Below are 9,640 nucleotides of genomic sequence, written 5' to 3'. Positions count from 1 at the left end.
AAACCAAACCAAACCAAACCAAACCAAACCAAACCAAACCAAACCAACCCCATAGCCTTCAATTAGCAGGCTAACAGCTTACCTGGCTCAGAAAGTGCTTGTATCCAGTCAAGTGTCTGTCTACAGTGCTACTTTTATCAGCTGTCCGCCCCCCCCCCCCCCCACACACAACGACTTGGAAAAAGAGGATCTTAACATTAAGGTCTGCAGAATGAAAGGAATGAGCAAGTTAATTTCAAACTTCTGAGTGTGTCAGTCCTTGTGTATTTCTTCCAGCCATAACTGGGCCTACCTAACTGATCACCAGATCCACCTAGCCAAGCCTAACAGGCAATCCACAGGGCTGTGAATTTTCTGTTTTTAAGATTTATTCATTTGCTATGTATACCATGTTGTCTGCATGTACACCTGCATGGCACCTTCTGGTGCCAGAAGAGGGCACCAGATCTCATTAGCCAGATAGCCACCATGTGGTTGCTGGGAAAGGAACTCAGGACCACTGGAAGAGCACCCAGTGCTCTTAACTTACGAGCCATCTCTCCAGCCCATGGGCTGTGATTATCAGGGCAAGCCACTGAGCTTTGTTGAGGTTAAAGTGGCACAGCAAACCAAGTCACACACCATCTCTAAATTTCTGAGGCCAGTGTTGTACATGAAGAGCATAAAACCTACAAATACTAAGGTTAAATATTTATTGAGCACCCTACTATGCTGCACACAGCAGAGAAGAGGAAGTAGGGCAGCAGGTCTCCTGATTGCAAACATGCCTTCAGAGGGGCACACCTATGTGAGCCTGGATGAGCTGTACAAAGAGAAACTCTTGGGAATGGAAAAGGGACAAATTTAAAGGGAATGGGGTCATCCTAACCATAGTAGAGAACCTAGACAGACCCAGGTTATCTGTAGGTGGTTGGTGTGAGATAACAAAGAGGGCATCACCAATCTGGAGAAATAACACCATTGACACACACTGGAAGCTGAGTGTGGAGGACACTAACCCAGCACTCTAAAGGCAGATATGAGCTCCAGACCAACCTGGTCTACGCAACTAGTTTTAGGCCAGTGACTCCCTGTCTCAAACCAAACCAACCAACACGGTATGATGGAGGGGAGCTGGAGGGATGTCTCGGGGTTAGGAGCACTTGTTGCTCTTCCAGAGGACTGAGTTCCAATATGAACAGGCAGCATTCTTCATCAATCTTACACTGTGGACGGTCAAATTATGAGGGGGCTGGAAGACTTTAAAATCCAAACTCTATGTGGACCCTGTGGTCATCCTCACACACAGTGAAGGGAACACAGTGAAACAAAAAGCTCTTTAAAAAAACACATTCTTGAAGAAAATTTTAATTTAAAAGAATCAAAAGAAAAACTGAACAGTGCCTAAATCTTTATTTTTCATAACCTACATTTTTTTTTTCAAATTAGACAGTTTTACACTGAATGACACAAAAGGAAACTTAAATTACCAATAGTTTACATGTAAGCTTGATTCCAGTCTTAATGAAAAGTAGAACAGAAACAGAAACCCTCAGGCAACCTTCCCCGTTACACTCCCGTTCTGTGACTCGCAGCTGTTAGCGCTCCTGGAATCTTCGATTGTCTGCTGCTTCCCGTGTAACAGGCTACAAAGCACACAAACCCACAACTACAGCTCACTGAAGGGGACACAAAGACAGGTATGCACCATCAGTCGCCTGCTGTGACACACTGGACCAGTTTTTCAATATCAACTGCAGAAACCCTAATACAGCAATGTAAGACCTTTTTTTTTTAACTTTTTTTTTCTTTTTTTGCCACCCACCAGTGGCAACCAGTGATGCAATGACAGGAAGGATTCACAGAGACATCATGACACCGACTACTGAGAGAGGAATCACTTGAAACTCATGTCTGGTGAAATGGGGCCAGATTCCTATTCCATATTTCCATATGATAATTAAGCATCATCACACAATTTTACAAGTTAAAAATGTCATTTGTGACTGTGGTATCTCTGATTCTACACCTTGAGATACTGAAAGGAATGAGTAAACTTAAAAAATAGACTATGAAAACCACATATCACATTTGCTGTATGTGACATAGCAAGAGTCTGCATGCACCCTCAATAGCTCCCTATTGTGATAACTTCCATTTTTTTCTGAGTGGAAAACCTCAAAGTGTTCAGGAAGTCTCTGTTTTGACATGATACAGCTATTTGGCATATCACCTTTGCTTCCTGAAAGAGTGCTATAAAAATCACATCTGAGCAAGGCTTTAGTTCCTGATGCCAGACTGTCACTGGCTAAGCAGTAATTAGTGTCCCGACCTCGTGCACATGCCCACCTGCCCTTGCATGTGGCCCCTGAGCTTTACCCTTCCAGCCAGCACAGCAAGCACCTACAGCTGGCCTGCCACACAGGTTCGTGCTGCAATGCTCAGCCTTGGGGAATCAGGGGATGCTGATCATAATTTGGCCCCTCTTCCAGCAAACGTGATGTGAAGGACCCGAAGCCTCAGGCTTGCCTTTCCAGATAGACAGTATCTGCTAGTGCGGGTTCAAGAGGCCAGTTGTTTCTTCTTCTTTTTCTTCTTCTTCTTTTTTTTTAATTTTTATTTTTTGTCAGTAATCTGACATCTACAAGGACAGTCATCCTATGTTCCTTTCACAGGCATTTGGAAACATCAGCACTGCATATATTCCTATGTAACTGAATGACAGTTGCTCTGAAGGAAATGGTCACATGCATTTAGGCCATCTTTGCCTCTGGCAGGACAAATCACTTAGCAAAATATGATTTTAATTAGTACATTTCTGTTTTTTACTTTCATTGGAAGATCCTGCCAGTCTCTGCTCTCTATACTCTCTTTCAAAACCCTTAAACATCAGATATGATTAGTATGTACTTGCATACTTTTAAGAGTATGAAAACATCCAAAGGCTTTTACTAAGCTTTCCATTTCCCTTTTGCAGCAAAGAGGCAAAATCAGTTCAACACACCAGTATAAGGGGAAAAAGAAAAACCTTAACAAATTAAAATAATACTCAAACCACAACATTTAGTTTATCTACATCCAGCTCAACAGCAACATTTATAATATATCAATAATTTTTATCAGATTCTTCTCTGTAGGGTACCTTTCTCATAGGTTCTGATTATTTACACTGTACAGGCAGAGCACACTCCCAAGTGCACAGATTTAACACAGTAGCGACTATTTGCATTTACAGGATTTTTCAACAATCTGAAAAAAAACCAACTGTTGAAGATCTGTAAGGTATGTTACAAAAACCATTGGAGTTCTTGTACAACAGTATGTGTTCTCAGCAAAACCAACACCAGGAGATCCGCTCGGTAACTGAGTAACTGATCCACTCCCACCAACCCAGGGGCCGGTCTCCGTGAGCTCTAAGCTGTCTTATACAAAAGTTAAGGCAAAGTCATTTTCAAGTTTAAATAAAATTCAAGTCTTTAAATATTGGATGGAAATCATTTTTTTTTCTTAAAAAAAAAAAAAAAAAAAAAAAAAAAAAAGAAACCAAAACAACCTTCAGTCTTGTTAAATAGCATTTTGTGAAATAAGCTGTATGGTTACATTTAGCAGGAAATATTTTATGTCTGCTGCTTAGAATACTCAAAGAAAAAATTTAGGCGTTTTAAAACAAAATAATTTATCTGTAACTTTATTATAAACTTGCTAACTTTACTGCACTCTTGTTCTTCAGAAGTGCAGTGCTTCTAGAAAGAATCAACGAGACCCTCGTCTTGGAGGTAAAAAGAGCAAGGATTCTGTCCTCCACCAGCCAAAGAGGCAGGGACCACAAACAGCACTCTCTCACGGCTAGGTACTTCTAAATCCATGTGCCAACGCAGAGGTACAGGAAGACAACCACACGGAGCTGGCTAAGACACCACTCTCCACCAACAGTGTGTGTGGACATGGACAGAGCAGGCACTGAGGCTGAGAGCCACGTAGCCTGCTCACAGGGACCAAACATCATGGTACAACTTCATGGTAGATGTCAGTGGGCAACAGTTTCTAATTTCATCTAGGTTCTATTCACAATGTGCTTTGAATTTATTTTACATAATAGCCACTTGGAACTGGAGTGAGAGGCTGGTTACTTGCTTGCAGGCATCAAAACTCAAAGGTTTCAGGTCTTTCTAGGGTGCTCTTTGCAGGTTCATTCTGCCCACCATGTCAAAAAAGAACTGTATATACATGTGTATCTTGTTTTTAAAGCTAGAATTACCTGTTAGCTAACGGTTTAGATGAAAACACAGTTCCTATGCCAGTATGTCAGTGCCCTGACACTGCTAGTCCCTTGCTCTGTGAGGCCAAGGTTGCCCCTGCTAGTGCCATCAGCCCTCATCCATCTGTTGGGACACCTTATCGATATGCACTTGCAGACCAGTTATTAAAAAAAAAAAAAAAAAAAAAAATGAAGTAGCATAGTTCCCTTAATTTAGAAAAACTCATATATAGCTTGCATTCAGAGCCACGTGGAGGCTTAATAAAAAATATCCATTTGTTAGGATAAATACATTTTCTATCCTGAAAAACATCAGACTTCTGCATCACCTCCAGTTAAGCACCAACCTAAAATAAGGTTTATATTATATAATTAAATCCTGAAAAATAGATTTTTTTTTTTTCAAGAGGGGGAAAATCCGACTCACAGAAGGAAATAACTTGCAGGCACCTCACGGGCCTCACAGACACTGCAAGCTCCTAACCAGCGGCTCATTCCGTACTGAGTGGGAGAGCTTCGCGTGTGGTGAATGCAGCTCTTCCAGACCCTCCCAGGCATCCAGGTTTCACTGTGGAGACTTGGGAGGAGTGTTCTGTTCCCTGTTCAGACGCTTCCCGGCAGCTGGGGGAGAGGGTCGGCGCCCCGGCTGCCTCCTCTGATCTTTGGGGACTCCAGGAGTGGACTTGAGGGCAGGGGGCTCTCTGTATCTCTCCACAGGCTCAGCCAGCTTCTTCTCCTCCTTCCCACAGGCGACAGTGTTTGGCTTTTGTTCTTTTGGGGGTTGCAACGGGGAGGAAGGTGGCTCTTTACTCGTTCTTTGACAGATCTCTGCATAACTAGGCTTTCGCAATTCCTAGAAACACAAAATGTAGGATTATGCTTACAAAATGGTAAGGACAGAAGCTCCTTCAGGAATGAAGTTACATTAAAATAAGTTTTAATTTTAAGTAAACGTCTGTCTTCATGGTTACTTGGACTTTTAAGACATTCACAAAATTCCATAGCACCTTCTGGCATGTCTGGCAGCTAGTGATCACCATCAAAGCTCCTGCCACTAGAGCGTGTGGACAAGTGTATAGCATCAAGAATTCACTGTGATAACGCAACTGTTGGTACACTTCTAGGATTTGATGACTTGGTCAATATGGTGCTGGAAGATGTCACAGAGTTTGGAATCAGCCAAGGAGGAAGAAGGATTACTAAGTAGGAATAATATAACAATGCTGGTTCCTAGAGGAGAGGAGCCTGAAGCATGAATGGATTTCCTTGACTTATGTTAGACTCTGGCTTTTTATGTTTGTTTAGATTCTATAAAGCTAAGTTTCTGTTAAAAGGAAATAATTTGAAAATATGTATCCATTTTTCTAAGCTAATCATTGTTGTTTTGGGAAAAGCTCAGGCTTTTTTTTTTTTTTTTTTAAGATGAAAAAAATTCTGATGTCTTTGGTTAAAAAAAAAAAAAAATCAACGCTTCCTTTTCTTGCAATACAATTTTCCTCCCAAGATATTGTAGCAATTAGCTCTCTAAAACAGCTAACAGACATAAAGGCTCAGCAATGAAAATAATGACTGAATTCTGCCCAACATGAAGCGTTAAAGCATGTTGAGAAACATGAAAACCTAAGAGGCTCAGGGAAAAAAAGACAAACACTGGCCCTGCTTCCTGTGACCCAAGACAGCACGTGCAGGTGCTCTTCGTACACAGGGAGGAAGCTGTGACGGATGACCCAGCAGACCTGAGTCTTTATGTACTTACTGAAATAGCAGCTTATGGAGTACAGGCTAGCCTCAGTATGTGAGATGGGCTTCACCTCCTGATCCTCCTGCTTCCAATTCCTGAGTCTGAGGTGGAGTCTTACTGTGGAACACTAGCTGCCAGCACTTACATGGAACTTGTAGAAGTTGGATCTTCCTGCCTCTGCCTACCAAATGTAAGAGATGCTAGATCATCAAGATCAGAAACTACTAGGCCCCAGGACTCACGGCCTTACTCCCTGGCTGCCTGAAACCTACTATGTAGACCAGGGGCCTCAAACTTGCAGTCATCAGCCCGCCCTATCTCCCAAGCATTGGAACTAAAGGCCTGGCAGAATCACTTAGATTTAAGCAAGGCCATAGGACAACATGTTGTTCTTTTTACTCATTCTGCTTAATTCTTTTCCTTGCCGTTTTTTTCTTTTATTCTTCTCTCATGTAGTACATCCCAACTGCAGTTTCCCTCTCTCTACTCCGCCAAGGCCCTCCCCGGAAAATGAAGAAGCAGCTAGGATTCACCTTGCCCCCCAGAGACCCCATTCGTCTAAGCTTTTGAAGCAGAGACACTCTTTTTTCGTTGTTTGTTTTCTTTATCAAGATGGGATGTAGTAGCCCTGGCTCTGCAGACCAGGCTAACCTCAGATTTAGAAATCCTCCTGTCTCTGCCTCCTGAATGCCAGGATTAAAGGTGTACACCACCACTGCCCGGGTAATTCTTTTTCATATATACAACATACACAGTAAATGAGGAAATTATCAAACTCCATTTAGGACAGAGCTGGACCCTTGCTACTATCCGAGGGACCCCATATTGCAATCGAAGGGCACAGTGATAATAGTACAGAGAAATGAAGGCACACAAAATGGAAACCATCCAATCACAGTGACTAACTAGTTGGAGGCAGGACATACACACAATGAGTCCTGTGGAGGGCAGGCAGGCACTTACTGTTGCTGCTCCATTCACCTGCACTGATTTACATGCAGTTGTAGCGGGGGTAGAAGGTAGTCTTTCCACACTATGGGTTTCCCTCTGCTTTTCTGCCACCTTGGGATCCCTGTGAAAATGCCATCTGGTTTAAGGATCACATTTAATATTACAGGTCATTTATACTTGTACATGGCAGAGGGCTGGTAGAACACTGATACTCACTCAGGTAAATGGGCTGGGGAAGGGGAACGTTCAAATGCTGCTGACACAGCACAGGGCGCTGGCATAGAGGGCTCTCTGGGGACCACTACTGGACCGGTGTTTGTGCTGGCATCTGCACTGAGGTTCTGAAAATCATTAAAGTAGCAAATTACAAGTTGTCAGATCTTTGCCCAAGAAGTTAAAGGTCTAACCATTAAAACCATAGCAATCTCTAACCCATCTGCTTCCTAAGCCCTACTGACTGATGCTGACTGGCATGTCCATCCTCCAAGCCAACAGAACAGTGGTAACCTCCCAACAAACCACTAAGTCATAGCACAAAAACACAGAAAAAGAAGCGTCCAGCAAACACAACAACTACATTTTGAGTCTGTCATCTGCTGCACAGCACTCAGCCTTCCTGCCCTGAGCAAAAGCATTATAATCACCTGTAAGCCCATCTTCAAGTGAACAGCTTCCAAACACACCTTGCTCATCTGACATGTCAGGGCCCCACAGCAGGGGTGGGATCGCCAACAGTTATATACCACGCTTCACCCTTGTAACTAATATAAAACAAAGGCTGCCATGTCCACACCTACATACATTTAGCGCCTGGTGCAGGGAGGGAGACACCCACAGGAACACTCACCCGAATCTACAAACTATCCACAAACCACCCTTGGAAGCAGGTTTGCAAACCTGCTCTGCCCATTTTCACAACAAGGCCACTCAGCTAAGACAGGAGTGAATCAGAAATTATTCCATCAATGACTTGCTCAGTACAGCTGTAACTCATTTTACTCATGGGTAGTCATTAACCCAGTATGAAATTTTAGTGCTAGTAAGGAATTGATTACAAGTTTAAATACACAAAGACATTTACTAGTTGCCTTTCTGTTCAAAGTAGGTAAAAGTTCAAGGGTAAAATAAAGTAGCTGGAACTGCAGCTTTGAGAGAATGCCTGAGGTTCTACTGGCTTGAGAATCAGAGGTTTTTTATGATTGCTCAAAACAAAAACAAAAACAAACAAAAAACCTAAAACACAGAGTAGCCAACGGCTCCCTATTTGTAAAAGCATGCTCAGATTTAGCCTAACTTCAACTTTGACTAAACACAGATACATATGACACTTTGCAGAACCACAAATCCCTAGTTAAACAGGGAGGGGCTAAATGCCTAAGGCCTGAGTCCTCTGTCGTTCTTGTAGATGCTGTGTAGACTGTGTAACTTGGCCACAGAATCAGGCCCAGCCTTTCAGAAAGCAGTGATTCTTCTTCAAGAAAGACTTTGCACAGAAACTCAGATACATTCAAAGCAGCAGCTTTCTGTAAAGCTGGGGAGGCCTGCTGGTTTTCTTTTACTCGCTACTCAAGGGAGGAAGCCATAACTTGAAAACTAGACTTCATGACTGTTGAAATGCATAATTTTCTACTGTTTTATAAGGCAACTGGAAATTATTATGTGAGGTTAAGACTTAAAATTTCCAAGACATCCCAATTCTAACTAGAAAATATAAACTCTTGGAAAGCACAGCTGAGAGTAACAGTGATGACTACTGTAGCAAAAGACCTTGCTGCAACCTAGAGTTTACCTGCAACCACTAGGCTCAGCAAAGTGAGCCTAAGCTTTTTGCTACTTGTAACTACGTAGATTACCAAAAGTCCTATTTCCTTGTAATTCAGATTCTTATGTCTCATTCTGTGTTTTGTGAAACAAATAAACAATGTCAACAACAAAAATTAACCTAAGCATCTATACAGCATAGATTCCATCCACAATCACAGCAAGTGACAAGAGAAAGGATGGCATGATCCTGGCACCAACACCAAGCATCCAAACCTCAAATCTCTCCCAGTTATTTTCTTTTTTATGTATGTAAAGAACCCATACACAAAAAGTCCATAAACAAAATCAGTGCTTAGAAAACACCACCAAATGTTACAACTGTCATATAGCTTACTCTTTCTTTTGAAGATCCTATGATCAAGTTGGAAAGCCTGTTTTCAAACAAGTCCTCTGCCTTCAAATTGCCTGCAGCTCCAGGTAATGGGGGGAAGTTGGACAGCCCCAGTTCGAAGCTCGGTGATGGAGGCTTTGGTGGTGTTGGAGACTGAGTCTGACTGCTCTGCAACACAATGATACCCAGTAAGGTCACACTAGTGTGGAGTGACAAGGGTAGCAGGAAAGCAAGGCAAAGAATCTTCTGACTCGCACCTGCCCAAATGTTTCACAAATAATCTCTAGGGTCCACCTAACTTGAGATTTAGGCTACTAGAATAAAGAGTGAGCAGTCCAGAAAACAGCAATGTTAGTGTTCAAATGTAAGCAATGGGCCAGTGAAAGGTTTTAGTGGTTAAAGATACTTGCTGCCAAGCTGGAGGACGTTGGGTTGATCCCTGGGACCCATAGGGTAACAAAGGAAAAAGAAAGGAAAGAAAGGAAGGAGGAAGAAAGGAAGGAAGGAAAGAAGGAAGGAAGGAAGGAAGGAAGGAAGGAAGGAAGGAAGGAAGGAA

At 42.5% G+C, this 9,640-nt stretch overlaps 1 protein-coding gene across 5 annotated transcripts in view; it reads right to left on the bottom strand.

Moving 5' to 3' along the window:
* Positions 1 to 1,373: 1,373 nt before the first annotated feature.
* Larp4b (La ribonucleoprotein 4B) overlaps positions 1,374 to 9,640 on the bottom strand; it is an 81,929-nt gene continuing 73,662 nt past the window's right edge. For 3 of the 5 annotated variants that reach the window (XM_055603925.1, XM_055603928.1, XM_055603926.1), the window contains 4 exons: positions 9,088 to 9,252; positions 7,146 to 7,270; positions 6,942 to 7,050; positions 1,374 to 5,090 (listed from right to left, as the gene is read on the bottom strand). In XM_055603925.1, coding sequence (XP_055459900.1) covers positions 4,803 to 5,090; positions 6,942 to 7,050; positions 7,146 to 7,270; positions 9,088 to 9,252 — 687 coding nt within the window. In that variant the 3' untranslated portion in view covers positions 1,374 to 4,802. The remainder of the gene's footprint in view (positions 5,091 to 6,941; positions 7,051 to 7,145; positions 7,271 to 9,087; positions 9,253 to 9,640) is intronic. The other 2 variants (XM_055603927.1, XM_055603929.1) reach the window with 1 other exon arrangement.

This window comes from Psammomys obesus, unplaced genomic scaffold (assembly GCF_907164565.1).
Source record: "Psammomys obesus unplaced genomic scaffold, mPsaObe1.curated_primary_1811, whole genome shotgun sequence".
Lineage (NCBI taxonomy): Eukaryota > Metazoa > Chordata > Mammalia > Rodentia > Muridae > Psammomys > Psammomys obesus.
Note: the sequence above shows the minus strand (reverse complement) of the source record. Positions and strands in the feature narration are given on the sequence as shown.